Here is a 26,864-nt window from a genome sequence, read left to right on the forward strand (position 1 = left end):
TTCTGCAGAACTGCTGCTTTGCCAGTCAGTCCCCAGCCTGTAGCAATGCATGGGATTCTTTCTTCCTAAGTGCAGGACTCTGCACTTGTCCTTTTTGAACCTCATCAGATTTTTTTTGGCCCAATCCTCCAATTTGTCTAGGTCACTCTGGACCCTATCCCTACCCTAGTTAATAAATCTGTTTGTTTATTCTATCTGAAGCAGTGTGTTTGGTTTGAAGCGTGTCAGAGACTCCCCTGGGGAGAAAAAGCCTGGTACATATCAATTTCTTTGTTAAGTTGATGAACTCATATTAGCTTGCAGCGTCCGGGGACATAACTGGACACTGCAAAGACAGAGGTTCCTAGGGTTGTGCCTGGGACCAGAGATATTGGCTAGTGTCATTCGCTTTCAAGTAGCTGGGAGCAGCTGACACGCCAGAGGCTGTGCGTGAACAGCCCAGGAGGGGGGGTTCTAAAGCAGAGCAGGGTCAGGCTGGCTCCAGAGTCAAGGATTGGAGTGACCTAGCAGATCGCTGGTCTAGATAACACCAGAGGGGAGCGTCACAAATAGTGTTTAGACTTTTAGGTGAGCTGTCCCTCATTCCCTGGGAGCTTTGCTGAAGCTCAGGACCTTCAGGAGCAGGCAGTTCTCAAATGCGGAAGCTCAAGCACACAGCCCTGAACTAACACTGGCATGTCTATGGCACGATGCAAGAACGGAATCTAATCCCAAAGGGCTCCTCTCTCACTGAGAGCAGGGAATGCTTGTGGAGCACATTTTTCTCCAGATCAGGCAGAAAGAATGCTGCACAAACAAACCCTATTTTGCATTTACATTCTATGTCCGGAGCCCCATACAGCCTCCTGATGCCATGCACACTAGCAAGCCGAGCAGAGAGGCTGGGCAGGAGGTAAATGCCAACCTACCTCCTCAGCTCTGCCATGGTGTGCCCACTCCTCCATGGCCAGAGCCACCATCAAGTCTACAGCGTACAAGATCAGTGGGTCCTCATGGATAAGGACATAACTGCTGCACGTAGAGTTTCACTTGCCTTTTCCTCTTTTCTCTTACACATTTTAGAAACAAGAGCCAGAGTTTAGGCTATTTACTGGTTGGGTTTTTACATGGATCTCTCATGTTTGCTCCATTCCTGCTTCGCGGCCACACACTGTAATGTTAATACTAGATGCCTTCCACTCCCAGCTTCCCTCTATAGGAAAGGAGGTAGAAAGGGCTAACAGCCTCACAAAGATATTACAAACCTGAACTACATGGACTTATATGCAATTCCCATGGAGCGGGAAAAATCAGTCAATGCTACAGATGCCAAGGAGTTGCTTTGTCACTCGCTCCTCGAGACAGCCTAGGAAGACCTGCAGTAACGCCTGATGCCGTTAGATGCTGAGAAAACATGCATCACTGGGATGAACTAGTTAAATTGCTAAAAGCAAAATTATATTCAGGGTAGCTCCCTGGCTCTCTGTGGATGGCCCCCCTATTAATTCAATAGAAGCATTTGAACTACAATAACACACTCGATCTTACTCAATATGAATGCAAATTACTAAAGAGAAACTGGCTTCACACCATGTGACTGTGGCCAACAATTTTATGTTTACAAATATCAGTGGTCTCTGCAGCATTTACAAGGGGATGAGCCGAGGGGAGGGGAAGGGGTCACATTTCTTATTGCATTAGGATGCTACCAGGCTGCAGCAGAATCACAGAGAATTGTCGAGGGGAGAACAGTGACCTCTAAGTACCATGCCCCACCCAGCACACAGGCAAGCAGATTTTAGATGCAAAGCCTCCAGTAAACTCAGCTTCTTCCCTTGATGTCTCTGTTTCTCCTCCCTTCTTGTCATTTCATTTTGAATCACCCACAGTGCCAAAACTCCTGCCAGGGATCTGCCCCTTCGCACTGTAAGGGGCCCAGGCAGCCCCCAGCCCTCTTGCTCCCTCTGGGCTCTTGTTTGAAGCGTTTGCACCAGATGACAGCGTCTGTGTTCCCAGCTGTACCCTCACCCCCTGCTGCCAGGCCACCATTTGCTGCTGAAATCGTGATTCTGAATGAGTCTAACAAACAAAGTTAAACTCTCCCCACTTCCCCCGATAACAGTGAGTCCTTCATCCTAGCTGGCCACATGTTGCTCTCACCATATGAAGAATGCCAGCAGCACAGCAGTCACAGCACTGCACCACAACAGGGAAGATGGAGCTTCCATTCTGAATCGGGGCTTTCACTCGCTTAGAATCGGCCCACTGATTTACCTTTCACTACAATCACATGACACTGGGCAACAGGACACACTGCACCACCCTGGGATAAGAGGAAACATTCAAAGAGAGCCAAGAGGGGCGCCGCGACAGCGAGAGAACTGATGGAAGGAGCACAGGGCACTTTGGACTGCAGGCAAGTAGGCTGCTAGCTCAGTTGGTTAGTGATCATTCCTCATGCACCAACGCAGACCCTCTGGGAGGTGGGGATCCAGTGATAAGGTGCAGACAGGCTCTGGTGAAAGGGGATTCAATCATTGGAAATATCAACTGCTGAGCAACTGGCAACTCGTTCAGTGACTTGCCTAGCAGAGGAGCCTGTGGTCATGGCACATTCTGGTACCGATGATTTAGGAAGCTGTAAGAGTGAGGTCCTGGAAGCTCAGGTTAGATCGCTAGCAGAGGGCCTAGGTCCAGGGCTTCTTCAGTAGCTTACTCTGAAATGCTGCTTGCACCCCATGCAATACCAGCTAGGCAGGGGAACGTCAGAGTCTGAGTACAGAAAGTAGAAGGTGACATAAAGGGAAAGGATTTAAGTTTCGTAGACACTGGGGAACTTTGGGGAGAGGTTGCGGCTGTTCAGGAATGGGCACAGAGAACTGACTGGGTTTATTTGAACTAAGAACAGGAGGAAAAGCTGCCAGGTGCTGCAAGGCACTCAGGTGACACAAGGCACTCAGGTGACATCTCCGTCCCTGTTAGGGGGGTCAGTCACACATGAGTCTCTTGGCATCCAGTGAAGGACAAGAGAGAAGTGCCGGACGAGTGGAGAAACAGGAAGAGCTCATGGAGCAACAAGCCAGAAAAGTAACAGGATAGCTGAATAAGGACAGGCCCATAACCAAGAGTAAACTTGTGACTAGACACCAGTGTGAGAAGCTTGAAAGCCAAACCAGGTGCAGAAGACCACCTGGCAACAGAAGAGGAGCGTGCCAGAAACCTCACTACTGAAATAGAGTGAAATGACAACAAGAACAAAAATCGATAAGGTCCTGAAATCCCTGGCTACAAATGATGCATGAAGGACAGATTAGGTCAGAACAATGGGGGAGTAGTAACATACCTAAAAGACTCCACAACGCCCAGTGAAACAACTTGAAAGTCTTAGAGCTGATCCCAGGGTCACCTGCGCTGTGTTACCAGAGTTATCTGTCCCTATGCTGCATAGAGAGTATAAGGTGTTTGAGCTTATTTACCGGGTTTGGTGCTTTATTACCTTTTATTTCAGCTCTGTCAGATCCTGTCATCCCTGTTATTTCCTTTCCTTTTTACTACAGAGAATGGGCTTTGGATTAGCTTCCCCTCACAGGAGTCCTGGGGTGGCGGTAATGGGACATTACTAGAGGGCACCACAGGGGCTCCACAGGCCTGATTCAAAGCTCACTACATTTAGTGAAAAGACTCCCATTGACATCAGTGGGTTTTGGCTCAGACCCCATGATCAGAGGCACTGGGGAAGGACACCAAACCTTTGTGCTAGCAGTAGGAGCCAAGCGTTCCTGCTCTGACCATCCTCCCTGACACTCAGGCCTTTCCTTTTCATTGACTTTGGATTTTCAGAAACGGTACTGTCTAGAAAATGAGTCCATGTTTCATGAGTTAACAAGGATAGAGAAAGGGCAGAGACTCCACGCCGCCCCACCCCATTTAGTCAACGTCAGAGCAGTCCAATCAGTAGAAGAGAGTGTACAATTCACAGCTGCCAGGTCTGGGGTAAAAATAAGAAGGAAAGAAAGTGTTCCAATACCAGACACAAACAAACAATGTATGGTCCAGACAAAGCGACTATCAAACCAAGTCACTCTGGAGAAGCAACAAAAGCTTCTTAAAATGACCATGCCAGCAAAGAATGTGACATTCCCCTGCCCTGACTAATGCGGCACCCTTATCATCATCACAGCAAATCCTAAAGGGATGTGCTCTCCTTGCAAATCAAGCACCATCCACCTCAATCTCTGGCAAGGTGCTTATGGTGCAATAGTGATTGTACACTTTATGTCCATCATTGGGAAGCTCGTCATACCACCAAAACGTTTTAGCACTCATGTGATCGCTGGCCATGTAGCAGCATTCCTTGGTACACACACTTTGGAATTTGTTGGTCTTCTGGTCTTATAATATATCCACACCAAAAAAGCCATTGAAATCAAACTGGTGCTGACTGAGGCAGTTGCTGGGTTTGGCTTTAAATATTCTCATTTCTCATCTTGTCCTGCCACTTGATATGGAGGAGCTGACAGAGACTATGAAAACTGAAAATGTCAGTCCAGTGTTCTTCAGCCTCTCTTGCCACCAACGGTTCACTTCCATACAGCACAGCGGGTATAACTGTGGGCCTATAGCGCCACAACTTGGGCTCAAGCTTGATGTCACAATGTCCCCACAGACTCTGAAGGGCCCAAAACGTGGCAGCTGCTGCTGCTATAGAGCATCCACATCTTTCGAGCATCCTCCAGGAATGTTTTTCCTGCTGGCAGTTTAATACTTGTCAGGTAATGACATGTTTCTACACACGCACCCAAGAATGATCCAGTTCAGCTGTTTGGCTCTATAGCCAAAGTATTGCTAACTTCTGTCACCAGTGCTTTGATAATGATCCATTAGATGCATCACATCAAAGCTCCCTCTGTGGGCAGAAGTAACATGGGGAGGAGTGGAAGAATGCCTAGCTTTTAAGAAACCAGTGAAGACTCAACTCAGTGTGGAAACAATCAGATCTAATGGCACAAGATGAAGCTACTTCGGAATATTCATTCCTGCAGTCATCTGAACATCCCAGTAACATGAACAAACAGATTGAGTGCTCTGATCTTCATACTGAGAGGAAAGATGAGACGAGACAGCATACAAAATCTCCCATCCAAGGCCTGGACTATATCATCAAGGCAAATACAGACCAAAATGTGAACCATTAATAAGGTAGGATGGAAGAACCCTGAAAAAGGAATTATTGCTATAGGGCAGCAGGAGACAACCTGGAAAATGTGAACATAAACAAACCAACCAGTCCTCATGTATCAAGGAAATTAGCTATGGAATGTAACTCACCATCTCTGTGACATCACAGATAACTTGGGAGATACCAGATGACTAGATGGAGACAAATCATTTGCCAAGAAGGAGAAAAGAGTGATCTGGGCTGAGCCCACCGTGCAAACCTAACTTCATCTGTAGATCAGCACTGTAATATTCAGTGAGACACCTGTTCACTGACACCTAGAGGGGAATGGAACCACAAGCAACGGGCAGCACAGGAAGTCTATAAGGAATAAATCTTGCCAGACAGCCCTGACAGCTTCGTTTGACAAAATCACAAAATCACTAGATGAAAAGAAGACAGAGCAGAGACTATATTTTGATTTCTGTTAAGCATTTGATCTTTCTTAAAGAATCTTAATTGACACTAATTCAAACTGGCTTGGAGAGGAATCCACGTGTGCACTGCAACTGACTACAAGATTGTAAGAGATAAAGGATAAAAAATTGCAGTGCTGGGAGAAACAGCAGTTTAGTGGGGCACTGCAAGAGTTCAGCATCCAGACAGGCCTCATCTAACAACTTCATTTGGGATCTGCAAGAGACAGTAAACAACACATTCATGAAACTGGCAGGTAACGCCAGCCTGGGAGCCATTGCAAACACTAATCAGGACAGAGAGAGGCCAAGAGAGGTTAGAAACATGGGCAAGAAAAAATAAAGTGAGATTTCACTTAATAAAACTGGAGAATAACAATAGGGAATATAGCTGGTCTGTTGGCCCAGGGAGGCTTCTCGCTTAGTGCCGGAGGCCTTGGGTTCAAATCCTAGTGAAGCCCTGGATATGGAAATAAAATAATAGAAAGGATATTGAACCTCATGCTTCCACATTTAAAACACTCTCTATTAGAAAGGTAGATGGTCCCACATCTACTACTGTGTGGTTCTTACTCCTTGCTCTGAAACACCTGGGGCTGGCCACTACCTAAGGCATGCTTCAGGTCCAGATGAACCTCGGATCTGATCCAGTCTGGCCATTCCTATATTCCTAAAATGATCGAGAGCACCCGTTGGAGAGAAGTCTGGAGAGTAATGTCGACAGAGCCCTAGAGGTGACAGTGGAGAGCAAATTAGACTGGGGTTTGCAATGGAATATGGAGACAAAGCAGGCCAGTGGAGATTTGGAACAGATGCGCCATGTAATCAAGCAAGAGAGAGTCACTCTATAGCTGTGGTCCAGCCACATCTGAAGTAATGAGTCCTGGTCACCACATGGACAAATCAGAAGGCATCCAGAAAAGGTGTGAGGGTCTTGATTTGTGAGGAGAGATTAAAACAGCTAAACATGCACATCCTCAGGGCGAAGGGAACTTGAGACACACAACACTCTCGAGATAAATGACAGAGAACACCAAGGAGGGAAAGGAGCAATTCCCTTTGGCACACAAGGGACTAACTCAGAGCAATGGGATGGAAAGAGAAAAGGGAAAATATGGGCTGAGTATCCAGAGAAGGGTCTGGAGGCTGAGCTGGATCTGGCTGTAGGATTGGCTCCCCAGGGAAGAGACTGGAGTCTTTCAATGCACTAGTAAATATGCTGGAAGGAGCACTGCTGCCTTGGCCTAGTGTGATATACTGGATGGGGGAACAGGGGGGAGTTAATAGGAAGTTTCCATCTTTAGCTTCTATTTATGATGATTCAAGGAAGACCAGGCAACAATTGATATCCCTGTCAAATACACTGCAGATGCAGACTGTGACAGACTGAGGACTGACAATTGATTTCCATTTTCCCATTTAGCCAGAATCTTGAAATGTCCTGTACATTCCCGTATGATGGTCTGCTAAGTCACAGAGGAAAATCATCCTAACCTGACCTGTGATCTATCCAGCAAAGGTCAGACTTTATGATGAGATTTCAATGGCTCAAGTGTCCTTTTGAGTTACAGTCTTGAAATCTGATTGGTTGATTCATTGTGAGCCACTGATCATAGAACAGAAATTGAAATCAACGACATCTATCCCAGGTCACTGAAAGATCAGTCCAACAAGTTACAAAGATTGTATGAATTTTTCCGGCGAGATGGCCGTGTCAGGTAGAATTAAAGACAGCTGCTCCATTACTGGATTTTAGCCTACTAAATTGTGAGATACATTGCAGGAGCCAGCATCAACAGCCAGACCCACCCCGAGTGGAGCAGCTCTCAGCTGGCGGTATAATAATTCTAGTGGGCTGGATTGGTCACTGAGCCAGTGAAGGGGCCTCCAGGAGCCTTCTAAAAACAGCTGTCAATCACACTGAAAATGAAGCTTTAAGGACTTGTTCCTGCTCTCAGACGCATGCAAAGTAGCTGATTATGTATGGCACAGAGCAACAAATTCTCACTTATTGAAAGGCAGGATCAAGCCTTTACAATTAAACAGCAAATTATATGGGAATATGCTAATTGGAAGGTCATTTCTTTCTGAATAATCTCTAGCTCACAGCCACCCGCTATACAGGATCATTGCAGTGTTTTCCCTTAATTTCTCATTAATCCCCATTGCCTGTAATTCAGTGGTTTCAAGATCACACACACAGAATCACAAAGAATATCAGAGTTGGAAGGGACCTCAGGAGGTCATCTAGTCCAACCCCCTGCTCAAAGCAGGACCAACCCTCAATTTTTTCCCCAGATCCCTAAATGGTCCCCTCAAGGATTGAACTCACAACCTTGGGTTTAGCAAGCCAGTGTTCAAACCACTGAGCTATCCGTCCCCGAACTTTGTTAAGGCCATTTTGTTTGTTTGCCTGATGAATGAACATAGAAACGCCTCTGAGCTGTCTCCCTCCAGTGCTGCTTTAGCCAAAAGAACATGGCCATGTGCAGAAACATCCTGCCTCAGAAATGAGGGCTGCAGGAGTCTGGAAATCACAGCAAGAAGCATGTCCCGCTGCTAGTGCATGTGTGCACACCACATTGCTCCTCCACTCTCCAGGCAGGGCTCAAACAAAGGCAGCCAGCAGCAGGAGCAGAAACACACCATCTGCTGGTCAATTTTTTTCTTATCTGTCTATCTTAGGTACTTCTATGGTCCCATCACCATAGCATCTGAGTACCTCACTCTTTCACGTATTTACCTGAACAACTCCCCTGGGAGGTAGAGAGGTGCTATTACCCCATTGTACAGATGGGAAACGGAGGCATAGAAAGGCTAGGTGACTTGCCCAAAGACACACAGGAAGTCTGTGGCACATCAGGGAATTGAACCGAGGTGTCTCAAGTCCTAGGCTAGTACCCTAACCGGCGGACGAACATTCCTCCTATCCCACACACATCCACAGCCCTAACAAACCATCTCCCCTCCTGGATTTGCCCTATGCTTAGCTCATTAGCTGGGATTCTTCAGACTATTTAAGCCTGCTAGTTTTTTTTATTTTGCACGCCCCGTATAAGAAAATCCCAGTGTGACTATGGAGTGACAGGTATCCGGTTTCACAGTGTCTTGAATGTTCTCTCAACACTGGTATGCAGAAGGTCAGATTATGATCACAGGGGTCCCTCCGGGCCTGCAGATCCATCGAGCCCCATTTCAGCAGTTCTGGAGTAACCACCCATCTGCAGCAGCCTAACCAAAAAAAGATTAGTTGGTGATGAAATTCCTCATGCTTAGTCTCCATGCAGGAAGTTATATCCAAACTGCTGTTTGGTTTTTTTCTCTCCAAGAATGAGACTAATTGAGTTACCAGGCACAGCATGTTGTGGGGAGGAGAAGAAAGGAGACAGATATAATTACGTTCCCACTATGCTTGTTTCCAGCAAGAATGCAGCACTCTTGGGATGAGTCTGGGTTATGCGGGAGGTCAGACTAGAGGATGTGAATGGGCCCTTCTGACCATAGCACTTCTGAAAAGGTAGAATATGTAATAAACCAGAATTCATGGGCACCATATGGTCAGAATGTCTCCAGGTCAAAATGCAGAGACATTATGCTGTCTTGGCAGCAGAAAGCACGAGGGACAATAACTGCACTGACTGCTGGTGCTGCTTTGTAGCGATACACAAAATAGAAGTGGGGTCCTCACGCCAGACCTGCAAGGAAGGCTTCAAGCTGCATATCTATTGCAAATGTTGCCTTCATTGAATACGAGTGATAAGTGACTTCCTTCTGTGAAAGCATAAAGGAACGGATCTCTGCTTATGGAGACAATGGCTAGGGTTCTAGTGGAAGACCTCGCTCTTTTATGCCCCTTTGAAAATCCCAGCCTAAAAGCTCAAGGGCACAGGTTCAGCTTAGGAGTGGTGAGCAGGTTTTAGGAGGTTGCAGCCACCCTCCTTCTCTTTACAAGCAGACAAGAACACAGTTGCAGTCCCCAAATTCTCTTCTGTTTTTAACATGGGGTCACAGCATGCAAAAGGTTGAGACCCACAGCTCAGGAGAGGCCTCAGAAAGCGACTGGAAGAAAAACTTCATACAAATATGTAAATAGGAATCAACAGGAAAGAGAAACAATACTTTCTTTCTAGTAAAGGCAAAGATACTATGCCTACAAGCACAAACTAAACCAAAGATCTCATCAAAAAGCAGGGCAAGGCCAGGAGACCTGGCCTAAGCTCAACCCAAAACCATGTTCTGTGATACATCTAAACCAAAACACAAAGACTGAGACTATGGTTACACTAGCACTTTTGTCAGTAAAACTTTGGTCTGTTGGGGTGTGGAAAAAACCACGCCCCCGACTAACGTGTCACCAACAAAAGTGCCGGTGTGGATACCACTATGTTGGCAGGAGACCCTCTCCTGCCGACACAGCTACTGCTGCTCATTGGGGGTGATTTAACAGATGCGCCACTGTAAGGTCTGTAGTGTAGACAGCCTTAATGACAGATGGCGTGGGATGAGCTGCCCATCTTCTCCTCCTGTAATCACAGGAAAAGCAGGTGCAATACACACCCTAATTAGTATTATTTTCTTTTTACTGACGATCCCTGCTTAATGCTTATGAGGAAGGTACAAAATAATGAAACCCAACCACCCAATATAACACTCAATTGAAACTTGTGCCTGGAGATGTGATAACAAAGTTTAAATATATGTTGCAACAATGAATTTAATCAATAGTGTTCTGTAAAAGTGAGAGCTCCATGCCACACACGGACCTGGAGGTCTCTAAGACATTGACTGACCTCCGGGTGGCTACAGTTGCTGACGTACAAACAACTAAACATACCCTTAAAGGTTCAAACCTGCTATGGAATAGAAATGAGGAACACATTCCAACAGGCATGTAGACACTCTGCCAACACAACTATACTACCATGCTAATTGCAACTGACAGTAAAACTCCGTCCTCCCCAGATGAAAATGGAGGGTCCTTTGCACGTCCAGTGTATGGAGAAGGGCACCAATGGGAAGGATGTATGGATAAATACCCAGAGGATAACCGATGCATTAAGCGGAAGGAAATCAATGGTGAGTCCAAAGCACCAACTAATCCTGATGAAGTGTGGCCTGAAGCTGAGCCGTCCAACCAAACACTAGACGGCCATGGATTTATTACTGACTCAAAATATGTTTCACTTTCATGAAGGTCGCCTCTGTCTGAAAATTCACGCCTACTTGAGTGACAAGCAGGTGCCAGGATTATCAGTCAAAGAGAACAGCAGAGAAAACAATTTCTCTCTCATTCCCATTCATTTTAGTTTGTCCATTTCACAACACTTTGCGTCCAATCATTTTCAGTTTCCCCTGCAAAGACAGAGGCTCCCTTGCTGAAAAAACTCTAATGAACATAATCAAGGAGCAAAAACACTTAGGAATATGTTTTGCAAAATGATTTCTTAAAAAAATGTCAGGACATTCTGTAAAGGGGCTCGATCAGAATTAGGCATTTCCAAACAAAATCCCAGCTGACAGTATCCATTTTTAAAATCTAGCCACAGGATCTGACTCAATAACCTCCCAGCAGGGAATTCCAGGGTTCCCAGCTCTCAAGGTGCTTGGGATGGGGGGAAGCATTTGCATGCCCCCTCCCTGCTGAAAGGCTGCAGTAGATACCAGTGTAACTAAGGCTATGTTTTAGTCACGGGCATTTTTAGTAAAAGTCATGGACAGGTCATGGGCAGTAAACAAAAATTCACAGCCCCTGACCTGTCCATGCCTTGTACTATATAGTTCTAACTAAATCTTGGGTGCTCTGGTAGGGGGTGAGGGGGTGGACAGCCCAGGGGGGTGCGGGTGCTTTGGAGGGGTGGCCCAGGACCCCCACTGGTGCTGGGGGGTGGAAGGGCCGGGTGGCAGCGCATGGCCCAGGACCCCCACTGCTGCTGGGGGGAAGGAGTTTGGTGGGGCCGGCAGGCTCCCTACCTGGCTCGGCATGGCTCCCCGGAAGTGGCGACAAGTCCCTCAGCTCCTAGGCGGAGGCGTGGCCAGGAGGCTTCGCACGCTGCCTCCACCCCGAGCGCCAGCTCTGCAGATCCCACTGGCTGGGAACCAGGGCCAATGGGAGCTGTGGGGGCAGCATCTCTGGGCAGAGGAAGCGCGCAGAGCCGCCTGGATGCACCTCCACCTTGGAGCCGAGGGAGGGACATGTCCCCGCTTCCAGGGAGCCCCCGAAGGTAAACACTGTCTGGAGCCCTCACCCCTCCCTGAGCCCCAACCCCTGCCCCAGCCCTGAGTCCCCTCCCACACCCAAACTCCTGCTGCCACTTGGACTCAGTGCCCAAGACTGCCCGAGCTTCTCAGGCGGCCCCCAGGCCAGCCGCACTGGCCGCTGCAGACGTCTTGGAGGTTCCCGAAAGTCACGGAATCCGTGACTTCCATGGCAGACTCACAGCCTTGAGCATAACCCACACCTGCTTGGTGTAGCACTCTGTCCTACTCTAGAACAGCAATTTTCAAAGTTGGTGTCACAAGCCAGTACTGGGTCATGGCATATAAGGCCACTGGGTCGCTCTTGTAGGCACAGCCGACCGGGACATTACAATTCCCGTTGGCAGTGCTGCTCAGCTAAGGCAGGCTTGTGCCTACATGTTCTGACACCGCGCTGCACCCCAGAAGTGGCCAGCAGTGGTCTGGCTTCTAGGCAGTGGGGACACGGGGCTCTGCGCACTGCCCCTGCCCCGAGCATCGGCTCTGCACTCCCATTGGCTGGTTCCCAGCCAATAGGAGTGGGGGGGGCAGTGTCTGCAGGTGAAAGCTGCACGGAGCTGCTTGCGTGCCTCCACCGAGGAGTTGGACCTACTACTGGCTACTTCAGGGAAGCCTGCCTCTGCACCCCAGCTGTGCTGATGACCGGGAGCCACTGGAGGTAAGTCCATGCCCCAACCCCGCATCCCAATCCCCAGCCCTGAGCCCCCCCAAACCCGGAACCCCTTCCTGTACCCCAAACTCCTCATCCCTGGCCCCACCCCAAAGCCTGCACCCCCAGCCCAGAGCCCTGACCACCTCCTGCACCCCAATCCTCTGCCCCAGCGCAGAGCTCCCTCCTACACCCTGACCCCTCATTTCCGGCCCCACCCTGCAGCCCTCACCCCCGCACCCCAACCCTCTGCCCCAGACCTGAGTCCCCCCCACACCCCAAAACCCTCATCCCCGGCTCCATTGGGTTGTGGGCATCAACAATTTTCTTCAACTGGGTCCACAGAGAAAAAGTTTGAAAACCACTGACCTAGGGGCACCTAGCCCAGATAAAGATTGATGAGTCAGCTATGGCCTTAGCTAAAACCCATGTGGCTTTTAGCCCATGCAGTAGAGACTCAGATACTAAGTTGCAAAGGTCCCAGGTTTGATCCTACCCAAAGGCGACCAGGGCCTGTTGGCGTTACACCATCATGGCCCTCCAGCTGGCAGACTTTCAGGGGCACCTCAGCAGCACATGTCCTCTGAACAGGTGCTTCTGGGCCACTTCCCAACTCATTGACATGAAACCCCCCCACCCCCCAATTTTGCTTCCTTGGCCCCCTACTCTTCAGGGTACTCACGGCTCTTCATGGATTCCAAAACCAGAAGGGACGACTGGGATCATCCAGTCTGATCTCCTGTATCGCACAGGCCAGAGAACTGCCCCCAGTAATTCCTAGAGCAGATCTGTTAAAAAAAACATCCAATCTCCATTTCAGAATGGCCAGTGATAGAGAATCCATCACAACCCTTCGTAAATTGCTCCAGTGGTTAATTACTCTCATTGTTAAACATTTACACCTTATTTCTAACCTGACTTTGTCTAGCTTCAACTAACTTTCTGATTGCTCAGCTCTAGCAAGAAGAATGAAAACCTTTTTCAAGCCCCACAAATCTCGTGAGCCCCAGCAGGGTGCAGGACGCCCTGTGCAAGATGCACGATTAGAGGCTGCTGGTTAAAAACTGTCTCAGAGGCACAGGAAGCATTCAGACTGCTTCAACACATGGGGCCTGTCTGGAGTCATCCATGCAGCTCTCAATTATCTACTTGTGTGTGGAGATGGGCCTCTTGGTCCAGCATTAATCTCAAATGCAACAAATAATCATCTGTTAGCCCTGGTCTACGCTACGGGGTTAGGTTGAATTTAGCCGCGTTAGGTCGATTTAAAAATTACTGCGTCCACACAACCAACCCCGTTCCGTCGATCTAAAGGGCTCTTAAAATCGACTTTTGTATTCCTCCCCGGTGAGGGGAGTAGCACTAAAATTGACCTTCCTGGGTCGAATTTGGGGTAGTGCGGACGCAAATCGACGGTATTGGCCTCTGGGAACTATCCCAGAGTGCTCCATTGTGACCACTCTGGACAGCACTTTGAACTCCGATGCACTAGCCAGGTACACAGGAAAAGCCCCGGGAATTTCTGAATTTCATTTCCTGTTTGGTCAGCATGGGGGACTCAGCAGCACTCAGCAGCACAGGTGACCATGTCGTCCCCCCAGAACTGCAAACGAGCTCCAGTGTGGACCGAAAGGGAGACACTGGATCTGACTGCTGTACGGGGAGATGCATCTGTGCAAGCCGAACTCCAATCAAAAAGAAGAAATGCAAATATATATGCCAAAATCTCACAGTGCATGTTGGAGAGGCTACATCAGGGACACACAGCAGTGCTGCATGAAAGTTAAGGAGCTCAGGCGAGCCTAATAAAAAACAAAGGAGGCAAACAGTCGCTCCGGGTCAGAGCCCCATACATGCCACTTCTATGATCAGCTGCATGGCATTCGGGGGGGGGAGGGGGACCCTACCACTATCCCACCACTGTCCGCGGACACCTGCAAGGGGGGAGTCTCACACAACAGGGAGGAGGATTTTGTGGATGAGGAAGAGGAGGAGGAGAATGCGCAGCAGGCAAGCAGTGAATCCGTTCTCCCTGGCAGCCAGGACCTTTTCAGCACCTTGGAGCCAATACCCACCCAAGGCAGGATCCCCAACCCTGAAGCCAGAGAAGGCACTTCTGGTGAGTGCACATTTGTAACTACGGTACAGGATTTAAAAGCAATAGTGTTTAATGTTTGATTTGCCCTGAAGAATTGGGATGCATTCGCGGCCAGTTCAGCTACTGGAAAAGTCTGTTCACATGTCTGAGGATGGAGCGGGAATCCTCCAGGGACATCTCCATGAAGTTCTCCTAGAGGTACTCTGAAAGCCTTTGCAGAGGGCTTCTGTGGTGGGCCGCCTTATTTCATCCTCCAAGGTAGGACACTTTACCACGCCAAGCCAGTAGCAAGTATTCTGGAATCACTGCAGCACAAAGCATGGCAGTGAATGGTCCTGGGTTTTGGTCGCATTCAAGTAACATTCGGTCTATATCTTTCTGTGTCAGCCTCAGGAAAGTGATATTATTCATGGTCATCTGGTTGAAATAGGGGAATTTTTGTAAAGGACAGTAAAAGGACCCCGTTCATGCTGGGCTGTTTGTGCTTGGCTAAAAGGGACCATCCTGGAGAATAGCCGCACGGTGGGGGGAGGGGAGAAGGGATCATCCCAGAGAACAGCCACACAGAGGGGTGGGGGAAGGTGTGTGCTGCACATCCACCCGAAAATCGCAGCCCCTCCTTTTAAACATGAAACCCAACCCATTGCTTGCTCTGGGAAAGGAGGGTGCTGCAATTTGAAACCATTCCCACATGTTATGAAGGCAGAAGAAGCCAACCCCGCTTACCAAAATGCTTACCATGGCTGCCTGGAAACCAAATTCTGTTGCCCAGCCGTGTGTGTGTGATGTGTCATCATACTGGCAGGCGCGCAATATAAAAGGCAAAATGTTCCAACGATCGTCAGGAGCAGTAAGAAGGAACTGAGCAGGCGGCAGGTCAGCAAGGACATATATAGGGGTCTCCGCAGCCGACCCGACGGGTACCACTAGGGAAAAGCTTCCGGCGGTGGTGCATGCAGCCTTTTGGAATGCACATGAGCAGAAACAATATTCCCCACCACTCAATGCTGCTTTCCTGGGCAAACAGCACCATTGTCACCAGCAATTTGTGTAGCTCCAGATAAGACGAGAGTCTGTTCTAATAGTAGAAAATCTCACCAGTGCTGATGTGGAGGCCGGGCAAAGGTAGACGTGAGGAGATGTCAGATCCACAGCCTTTGTTATCAGAATAAAGCAGTGCACACAAAATGTATCACATCCACTGGGGAGGCCTCTTCCTGTTCAGCTCTCCTCTCTGCTAAACAGCCACAATTATTCCATGGTAATCAGATATGGGCCAGGCACCAGCTGAATGGACGGGGAGGCGCATGTAACAACCTTACATCAGGACTGAATCTCCTCTCTCACTGATACCCAGAGATTCCTGCTCCCCAAAGAGCCCAGGTGCTGACTCCTGCAGCCAAAGCACTAGTAAACCTGCTTTCTTTAGGGGAGATCAGAGGGAGCTGGGCAGCCACCCCACAATAGCACAAAGGCAGGTTTATTTATGGGAGAGGAGCCCCCAACCACCAATTTCACCAGCTTTGGGAAATTTAGGGCTGCAGTTAAACGCCTGGCTTTCTCACTGAAATTCCTGCCAGCTTGTCGAAGATGCATGTGCATGTGTTTGCTGAGTAAGTATCCGAGTGTGTGTTTGCTGGGAGAGCAGTGTGAGAGCCTGAGCGAGTGCCTGATTGGCTGGTAGCCTGCAGGGGGCGGGCATTGGAGCTGTCTGTTTGTTGGTTTCAGGGAAGGCTGGCTGTTTAAAAATAGCCAGAGCTTCGCGAACCAGCTGAGCAGCGGGGAACAGCAGAGCAGCACACAGCAGGAGTTTGCCTGGGAGTTCGCCTGGAGTGAGCCCAGTGAGGCTTACATCTTGCCAACTTCTCTGAGGAAGCTCATAGTAGGAAGGTGATATGGAAAGGGGGGGTTCAGCTGTTGTGACCTGCGCTGGATGTGCCATGTTTGTCTTTCTTCCACAGGACAGAAGCGACTTTGTCTGTACAAAGTGCAAGCTGGTCTCCATATTGGAAGAGAAGATTGAAGGTCTGGAGCAACAGATAACGACCCTGCATTGCATACGAGAAACGGAGGATTTTCTGGACAAAAGTCAGGATATGCTTCTACGGGCACAAAGCTCTAAAGATTTAGAGCAGGTTGCACAGCGGAGCCAAGAGGCCAGTAAAGAAGCTTGGCAACATGTGACCGCCAGAAGAAGAAGGGGGAATGTCCGGGTTCCAGCAACGCGGACACAGGTAACTAACCGCTTTCATGTTCTCTCCACAGGTACCTTTGCGGAGAGTGGACCAGATGATATGTTTGGGGGGAGAAAGCAGAAGGCGACTCCGCTGGTTGGAAGACATGACATGCACTGTCCTGAGATGGGGGGTTCCACGACCACCACTCCCAAGAGAAGGAGGCGGGTGGTGGTGGTCGGGAACTCTCTCCTCCGGGGGACTGAGTCATCTATCTGCCACCCTGACCGGGAAAACCGAGAAATCTGCTGCTTGCCAGGGGCTAAGATTCGCGATGTGACGGAGAGACTGCCGAGACTCATCAAGCCCTCGGATCGCTACCCCTTCCTGCTTCTCCACGTGGGCACCAATGATACTGCCAAGAATGACCTTGAACGGATCACTGCGGACTACGTAGCTCTGGGAAGAAGGATAAAGGAGTTTGAGGCGCAAGTGGTCTTTTCGTCCATCCTCCCCGTGGAAGGAAAAGGCCGGGGCAGGGACCGTCGAATCGTGGCAGTCAACGAATGGCTACGCAGGTGGTGTTGGAGACAAGGCTTTGGATTCTTTGACCATGGGATGGTGTTCCATGAAGGAGGAGTGCTGGGCAGAGACGGGCTCCAACTTACGAAGAGAGGGAAGAGCATCTTTGCGAGCAGGCTGGCTAACCTAGTAAGGAGGGCTTTAAACTAGGTTCACCGGGGGAAGGAGACCAAAGCCCTGAGGTAAGTGGGAAAGCGGGATACCGGGAGGAAGCACAGGCAGGAACGTCTGAGGGGAGAGCTCCTGCCTCATACTGAGAATGAGGGGTGATCAGCAGGTTATCTCAAATGCTTATATACGAATGCACAAAGCCTTGGAAACAGGCAGGGAGAACTGGAGGTCCTGGTGATGTCAAGGAATTATGACATGACTGGAATAACAGAGACTTGGTGGGATAACTCACATGACTGGAGTACTGTCACGGATGGTTATAAACTGTTCAGGAAGGACAGGCAGGGCAGAAAAGGTGGGGGAGTAGCACTGTATGTAAGGGAGCAGTATGACTGCTCAGAGCTCCGGTACGAAACTGCAGAAAACCCTGAGTGTCTCTGGATTAAGTTTAGAAGTGTGAGCAACAAGAGTGATTTAGTGGTGGGAGTCTGCTATAGACCACCGGACCAGGGGGATGAGGTGGATGAGGCTTTCTTTCGGCAACTCGCAGAAGCTACTAGATCGCACGCCCTGGTTCTCATAGGTGACTTTAATTTTCCTGATATCTGCTGGGAGAGCAATACAGCAGTGCATAGACAATCCAAGAAGTTTTTGGAAAGAGTAAGGGACAATTTCCTGGGGAAAGTGCTAGACGAGCCAACTAGGGGGGGAGCTTTTCTTGACCTGCTGCTCACAAACCGGGAAGAATTAATGGGGGAAGCAAAAGTGGACGGGAATCTGGGAGGCAGTGACCATGAGTTGGTTGAGTTCAGGATCCTGACACAGGGAAGAAAGGTAAGCAGCAGGATACGGACCCTGGACTTCAGAAAAGCAGACTTCGACTCCCTCAGGGAACGGATGGCCAGGATCCCCTGGGGGACTAACATGAAGGGGAAAGGAGTCCAGGAGAGCTGGCTGTATTTCAAGGAATCCCTGTTGAGGTTACAGGGACAAACCATCCCGATGAGTCGAAAGAATAGTAAATATGGCAGGCGACCAACTTGGCTTAACGGTGAAATCCTAGCGGATCTTAAACATAAAAAAGAAGCTTACAAGAAGTGGAAGGTTGGACATATGACCAGCGAAGAGTATAAAAATATTGCTCGGGCATGTAGGAATGAAATCAGAAGGGCCAAATCGCACCTGGAGCTGCAGCTAGCAAGAGATGTCAAGAGTAACAAGAAGAGTTTCCTCAGGTATGTTGGCAACAAGAAGAAAGCCAAGGAAAGTGTGGGCCCCTTAATGAATGAGGGAGGCAACCTAGTGACAGAGGATGTGGAAAAAGCTAATGTGCTCAATGCTTTTTTTGCCTCTATCTTCACTAACAAGGACAGCTCCCAGACTGCTGCGCAGGGCATCACAACATGGGGAGTAGATGGCCAGCCCTCTGTGGAGAAAGAGGTGGTTAGGGACTATTTAGAAAAGCTGGACGTGCACAAGTACATGGGGCTGGACGAGTTGCATCCGAGAGTGCTAAAGGAACTGGCAGCTGTGATTGCAGAGCCATTGGCCGTTATCTTTGAAAACACGTAGCGAATGGGGGAAGTCCCAGATGACTGGAAAAAGGGTAATGTAGTGCCCATCTTTTAAAAAGGGAAGAAGGAGGATCCTGGGAACTACAGGCCAGTCAGCCTCACTTCAGTCCCTGGAAAAATCATGGAGCAGGTCCTCAAGGAATCAATCCTGAAGCACTTACATGAGAGGAAAGTGATCAGGAACAGTCAGCATGGATTCACCAAGGGAAGGTCATGCCTGACTAATCTAATCGCCTTCTATGATGAGATTACTGGTTCTGTGGATGAAGGGAAAGCAGTGGACGTGGTGTTCCTTGACTTTAGCAAAGCTTTTGACGCTGTCTCCCACAGTATTTTTGTCAGCAAGCTAAAGAAGTATGGGCTGGATGAATGCACTATAAGGTGGGTAGAAAGTTGGCTGGATTGTCGGGCTCAACGGGTAGTGATCAATGGCTCCATGTCTAGTTGGCAGCTGGTGTCAAGTGGAGTGCCCCAGGGGTCGGTCCTGGGGCCGGTTTTGTTCAATATCTTCATAAATGATCTGGAGGATGGTGTGGATTGCACTCTCAGCAAATTTGCCAATGATACTAAACTGGGAGGAGTGGTAGATACACTGGAGGGCAGAGATAGGATACAGAGGGACCTAGACAAATTGGAGGATTGGGCCAAAAGAAATCGGATGAGGTTCAATAAGGATAAGTGCAGGGTCCTGCACTTAGGACGGAAGAACCCAATGCACAGCTACAGACTAGGGACCGAATGGCTAGGCAGCAGTTCTGCGGAAAAGGACCTAGGGGTGACAGTGGACGAGAAGCTGGATATGAGTCAGCAGTGTGCCCTTGTTGCCAAGAAGGCCAATGGCATTTTGGGCTGTATAAGTAGGGGCATAGCGAGCAGATCGAGGGACGTGATCGTTCCCCTCTATTCGACATTGGTGAGGCCTCATCTGGAGTACTGTGTCTAGTTTTGGGCCCCACACTACAAGAAGGATGTGGATAAATTGGAGAGAGTCCAGAGAAGGGCAACAAAAATGATTAGGGGTCTGGAACACATGACTTATGAGGAGAGGCTGAGGGAACTGGGATTGTTTAGTCTGCAGAAGAGAAGAATGAGGGGGGATTTGATAGCTGCTTTCAACTACCTGAAAGGGGGTTCCAAAGAGGATGGCTCTAGACTATTCTCAGTGGTGGAAGAGGACAGGACAAGGAGTAATGGTCTCAAGTTGCAGTGGGGGAGGTTTAGGTTGGATATTAGGAAAAACTTTTTCACTAGGAGGGTGGTGAAACACTGGAATGCCTTACCTAGGGAGGTGGTAGAATCTCCTTCCTTAGAAGTTTTTAAGGTCAGGCTTGACAAAGCCCTGGCTGGGATGATTTAATTGGGGATTGGTCCTGCTTTGAGCAGGGGGTTGGACTAGATGACCTCCTGAGATCCCTTCCAACCCTGATATTCTATGATTCTATGGACAAGCCAGCCTGACATGTGGCACGTGCACACAAGCAGCACTTGTGCACAGGAGCTAGGTGTGCACAGTTGTATGCAGGCAAGCTCCAGCGCCCACACACGAACGTTCTGGCTCTGCCATCAACTAAATTCCTAGGATCTGCCACTGCCCGCAGTAGCCATCCAGCCACCCTTTGCAGGATGTCACAGCAGCTTCTCCTTGGGCAGCCAGGCTCTAGACATGTTTAGCAATAGTCAGCACTGCACTTAGCAATCTCTCCACACTGCACAGGCTGCTGACTCAGTCAGGGAATGTTCTGCACTCACATGGAAGCAGCACTCTGGCCCACACTCTTATGCTTATTGTAGGTTTACCAATTAATAGCATATGGAGAATAATGTCTCAGCCCTGTGCAGCCATCGCCCATCTTTCAGGACTGTTATTTCCAATCAGTATTTGCATCATTACTGAAAAACTAACATTAAAAAGCAGAGAGCAGGCAGGGTGTGCAGGTCAGACGTTAACAGGGGTCTCTGGGCGGGGAAGTTGGCAGGCACCAAAGCAAGGGCAAAGCAACTGACCAGGTAGGCAGTGAGCCTGCAAACATGCTGGGGGTGTAATGGCCGCAACAGAAACTGGGGAGTGGTAGATGTGCTGGTAAGCAGCAAGAGTGAGCAGCAGACAGACACACTGCCAGCAGCTGGTGCCAGGGAGTGTGTCAGAAGACCGCAAGACTGCAGGTGGTGGGTGAGCCAGCAACCATTGAGATGGTGGGCACTAGGAAAGAGTGAACAGGCATGCCTAGGCAGCGAGGCTGTGGGCAGGGGTACCAACTGACGGGCACAGAGACTGTGGGCACTGGGCCAGCACCAAGAACACCTGTGCCCCTGAATGACACATCATTTTAGGTTCTTCCTCTAAATACCGCAGGAGAGGCTGTGAAAGCAGAGGCGCGAAGTGCATGCCTGGACCGCAGTGAGAGTGGAGTGAATGTTTTCCCATTGCTGGTGTCATGCTTTGTAGCTCCACGGCTAGTGAAGACAAGACACTGTCAGGTCAAACCCAGTGCTGGCACCTGCTGGTACAGTGTAAATGTCGGCACAAGGAGGGAGTCGGTGAAAGTTTCCAAGAGCAAACCTGCATGTACTCAACCACAGACAGGTGACAGACTTGTCTTTGCATCAGCTGACTCCTTCCCTTCTTGGGGTTCTGTATTTTTATTACGTGGGTAAACAAGTGAAAAGGTTCTCCAGTTCCTCCCGCTCAGAGCACTGGGTTGATTACAGACAAAGGGGAGCTGCTGTATTCATGGACCAGAAGGCCAGAGGGGACCCTTGTGACCATCGCAGTCCAACTTCCTGTGATACACAGAACATCGCACTTCTCTGAACTAACAGCCACTCCAGCTAGAGCACCCAACCTCCATCTTCAAATGGACAGTGATGAGAATCCACCACCACCAGAGGCACCGACTTTGTGATTTGCCAGGGGGTGCTCGACCCCCACTCTGCCCCAGGTCCCACCCCCATTCCACCCCTTTTCCCAAGCCCCACCCCGCTCCTCCCTCAGCGCCTTCTGCACACCACTGAACAGTTGATCAAAGCGGGCAGGAGGTGCTGGGGAGAGGGGGAGGGGCTGATCCGCAGGGCTGCTGGTGGGTGCTGAGCACCCACTATTCCAGCCCCCGGGCACCCACTGGTAGAGCCCTGCACAAATACAAACATGTGTATCCGCATCCATCCGCAATCTGCAAAAATTGTCTGCAAATATCCGCATCTATGGATGCAGATATCCACAGTTTTCAGGACTCTACTTACCCTGGCTGGGCAGGGAGCCAGGGGCTGCTCTCAGCCCTCCCCCTCTCCCTGCATGGCAGGCAGGTGTACGGTCCGCTGTGGCACCCTACAGCTCCCCAGTTGGACTCCATGCTGGCCTGGCCAGGGTGGACAACGGACAGACCTGTGGAACTGCCCGGGGGCTGCTTGGGCCCCCCGCCGAGGGCAGGTGGAGAGTCCACCAATGCTCCTCACAGCTGCCCACCTGGTTTTGTGGCCAGGCTTCAGCTCCGAGCTGCACCGCCCCACCCCCTCGAGCCGGAACTGGTTCGGGGAGAACCATGTTGGCAGCTGTGGGGAGCCTGGGTCCCTCCACCCGCCCTAGGTGTGGGGTCTGAGGGGCAGGGACACAGCCGGGGGCTGCTTAGGTCCTCCACCCAGAGCAGGTGGAGGGACCCAGGCTCCCCTCAGCACTGTTCTCCCCTAACAGGCCTATGGTAAGTTGTTCCAATGGCTAATAACTCTCACTGCTGATAGTTTGTGCCTTATTTCCAACCTGAATTTGTCTAGCTTCAACTTCCAGCCTTTGGATCCTGTTAAACCTTTGTCTACTAGACTGAAGAGCCCTTTGCTACCTAACTTCTGTTCCCCATCTAGGTACTTATAAAGTCACCCCTTACCCTGCTTTTCTGAAGCTAAAGAGACTGAGCTCCGTGACACTTTCATTATATGGCAGGTTTATAATCCTTTAGTCACTCTGGTGGCTGTTCTCTGAACCCTCTCCAGCTTATCCACATCCTTCTTGAATTGTGGGCACCAGAACTGGACACAGTATCCAGTAGCACCTGCACCAGTGCCAAACACTGAGGTAATATAGCTTCCCTTCTCACACTCAAGATTCTCCTGTTTACAGAGCCAAGGACTGCATTAGTCCTTTTGGCCACAGCATCGCAGTCGGAGCTCATATTCAGCTGATTATCCACCATGACCCCCAAGTCTTTCATAGTCATTGCTTCTCAGGGTAGAGTCTCTCACCCTGGAAATATGGCTCACAGGAAAATACAGAAGACAATTCTCCATACACAGCTGCTTGGCAGGTCCCATTCGGAGAAGGGCTCTGCAGAGCGAGTGGGATGGACAGTTCCCTGACTGGGGTTGATGTCCTGTAGTTTGTGTCAGATTTACTTCTACTGTTCATGTCTGTGACAGCTCCTTCCAAAGCTCCGACAGCCCATCTGGTACAGGGAGGGAGAGCTGCCTGTTAATCACTGGAGCATGTCAATCAATGTGTAATTGGCAGCCTATGCCCCTCCCCCTCACACACCTTTGAGCAAACATCCCCATGAAACATGCTTTCAAACCTCACTCCCTGAATACACATGGGATCCCAGCTCCCAGCCTTCACCTCCTCTGAAAACTAGCCTGCAGGATGAAGCTGTGTTTTCAGGATTTCCTAACAGTAGAGAGCCCACCCTTGGCTTAGCAGCATGCTGCAGCCCCAGAATAACCCCAGTTAAGCACAGTAAAAGGATTTGGGGTTCACTTTCACCTCAGCCTTCCTAAACTAATCTCAGCAGATGGATTAAACCCATCTGTCAATGTCAAGACAGTCAAGAATTACCAGGCTAAAGATGAGATCAAACAGCAAAGCATATGCCATGGGATTTACATCTGATCCAATGAACAACACCCTCCCCCGACCTCAGGGGACTCTGCCCTTTGTTATCTGAAAAGTCAAGCCACAAACGGTAGGAAAACCTTTCTGATGCACCACATCAGCAGTACCAGCCCAGGGATGAAAGAAGGCATTTTAAGCAGTGTTTGGCAGTTGACCCATCTCTGCACTGCATTACAGCGAGTTATGGGGGTTGCTCACTATCACCCTAAAAGGGGCAGTGAGTTTCAGCTGGCCTGAGCAGCCCGGTGACCCCAGCGCTCTGTTGTTCCAAACTGTATCTTAAAGGTGCCATGTGATATGTCACTGGAAAACTAATAACACTGATCACTAGTATTTTTGCATGATGTTTGTAGGGCCAACCCATAAAAGATTATGCAGCTGTGCTGGAGTGATAACTAACGGCTTTAAACCAGGCAAGCGAGGGGGAGTGAGAAAATGCTTTTTTCCAGGCACAGGAATATGGTTCCACCTGCTTGAATATTTCCCCCCTGCAGATGGAGCAAGGGGTGCCTGCCCAAAGACAAAGACAACCACATTTGCAGGCCAGGCAAACAAAGCTATCAGGAGAACACGTGGGGAAAAAGTGGCCACTTGACAATCTTTTAATGGGGATGGAGACTGCACCCTCAGGACTCCTTCCTGCCTCTTGAAGCAGGTCAGAGAACTTTGAGAGAGAGACTTTTCAAAGATTTACTGGCCTATAAAAAGAGGGGCAGAGAACCCTGAGGAGACACGGAAAACCAGTGTCTGGGTCTCTGGGGGGATCCGGACAGAGGGCAAGTCAGCCACTGCTGGAAAAGGAAGACTAGCGAGGACACCACCATGAACAAAGCCTGGGACTTGTTAAGTTAGGTCGTAGCCATTAGGAAGGGTAGTTTTACTTGTGTTTGTTTGTCCCATATCCTTCAACTCACCCAAAACCTCTCACTTTTTAATTGAGTAAACTTATTTTACTTTTTCTCTAACCCAGCCCACTGCTTTGATTGAATTGCAGTGATTGGTAACTCTAGTCAAGATAACAAGTGGCTGTTTCTCTCTCGTTAAAGGAGCAGTAAACTGAATAACTTCTAGGAGTGTTCCAGGAGAGGGCTGGACACTGCAGGGAGACAGTTTTCGGGAAATTTGGGATTGGGGGTGTTGGAGTCACTGTGAAAACAGTAACTGGGCATTGGAAGTCAGGCGGTGACCCACATGCGGGTCTGTGGGAGGTTGGTGTGCGGGCTGTGAGTCACAGCACTATAGCATTTAAGGAACTCAAAGTTGCGGGACAGGCAGTGACAGAACCCCTCACTGGTCTGGGCTGAATCCCAAAATGTCACACTCACCCAGACCTTCATTTGCTTAAGATAGAGCATGGTATGATTTGGACAGGAGGGTTTCAGTGCTGTGTTGGAACAGCTTGGGGGCGGGTTTCTTCTGACAAGCTGATCCATCCAGCTAGGCCAGCACTGCATAGAACATCTGGGACTGTGTAAGGTGCTAGCTCCAACTGCGAGTGGGCCCCCGCTGCATTCACTTTTTGTAAATATGCTCGAGAACAAGCTTCACCAGGGTGAGTTCTAACAAATTCCCCCATTTAAATACCGCCTAGGGGTTCCAACTAGGCCAGGGCCCTTTGTGCTGATGTGTACAGACATAATCCCTGTCCATCAAAGAGTGCATAACCTTAGTTTAAGACAAGATACAATTAGTGAGTGAAACAATGCAAAGGGTGGAGGGAGGGAGAGAGGCAGGGGTATAGTTACACAATCAGGTGTTTTCACTAACAAGTTGCATCGTCATGTGTAGACATAGGTTTGGGTTTTTCCACATGGAGACAAGCAAATCAATCACAGTTTATCACCTCCCAGCTCCTATCACCAGCCAGCCTTCTGGCAGAGATAAATCTAACAGAGGGATTTGGAGGACAGGGTAGCAGGTTTGCAAAAGGAAAAGTTTACCTTGACCAGTCAAATACCTGCTGAAAGCAAATGTCAAATTGTTCAGCCAACAACAGTGTGCTTTTCAAACTGCAATTTTGGCAACAGGCTGCTGGAATGGCACATTGTGGGTTAATTACATAAGTCATCCAGAAACAGTACCATGTGATTCTCTCTCATGTACGCACACAGCACTAACTTTATGTTTCAGGTACTCACATTGAACAGCCTATGAGTGACTGCCACACCAAGAATGCAGCACATAGGTTTGAATTACAGAAGAATTGGCAGTGACTCCACTGTCAAGCACTAAAATCCTGCTACCAAAGGCAGTGGAACTGGGGATCATGGCCTAGCCCAACAACATTTTGGCTAGGCCAAACCTGAGTGGCACTCTGACCCCATGTACCAGGTCGCAACGCCACTCACTCAGATTTGGAGAGTGTGGGTCTAGGGGATCACAGGCTGGAGGCGGTGGGGGTCAGGCTGCTGGTGGGGAGGTGCCTGAGAGAGGACGAGGAGGGTCAGGTGCGTGTGTGTGGGGGGAACCTATGGCTCCCCCGCTTTAGGTGGTGCTCCAGAGCCCTGGCCTTCTGCGTCATGGTGAGAACCAAACAATAGCTGTGCAGAGGATCCTGAATTCTTCCTGGGGTGGTTTAAGGAAAATACTGACTAGCCTTGGCAGAGGAAACATATTAAAAATGTGCCCAGTCTGACAGTTTTTCTCCTCTCTCTATCTCAGCACCCACCAGCCCCACACATCCCATGCATCATGCACATCCCCAGGACAGCTCGCATTCCACAGTGCAATGCAGTTGTTCCTTTCATTCCTAGCTGTAACGGCCACAAGGGACCATTGTGATCTCCTAATCTGACCTCCTGCACAGTCCCAGCCTCCTGGGCTTCCTGGTGACTGTCACAGCAGCAGGGCTCCCTTCTGGCAAACCTGGGGAGTCAGCAGAGCGAACAGCTGCCTCCGCAGTGCAGCTGCTTAATTTGCACACCTGGTAACC

General features: G+C 49.5%; 1 protein-coding gene across 9 annotated transcripts in view; it reads right to left on the bottom strand.

Moving 5' to 3' along the window:
- STX1A (syntaxin 1A) overlaps positions 1–26,864 on the bottom strand; it is a 337,512-nt gene that overhangs the window by 196,745 nt on the left and 113,903 nt on the right. Inside the window, exon 2 of one of the 9 annotated variants that reach the window (XM_084651121.1) lies at positions 13,200–13,305. The exons of the other annotated variants lie outside the window; for them this stretch is intronic. Coding sequence (XP_084507247.1) covers positions 13,200–13,209 — 10 coding nt within the window. The 5' untranslated portion in view covers positions 13,210–13,305. The remainder of the gene's footprint in view (positions 1–13,199; positions 13,306–26,864) is intronic. 9 annotated transcript variants of the gene reach the window in all.

This window comes from Lepidochelys olivacea, assembly GCF_965140295.1.
Source record: "Lepidochelys olivacea isolate rLepOli2 genome assembly, chromosome: 17".
Lineage (NCBI taxonomy): Eukaryota > Metazoa > Chordata > Testudines > Cheloniidae > Lepidochelys > Lepidochelys olivacea.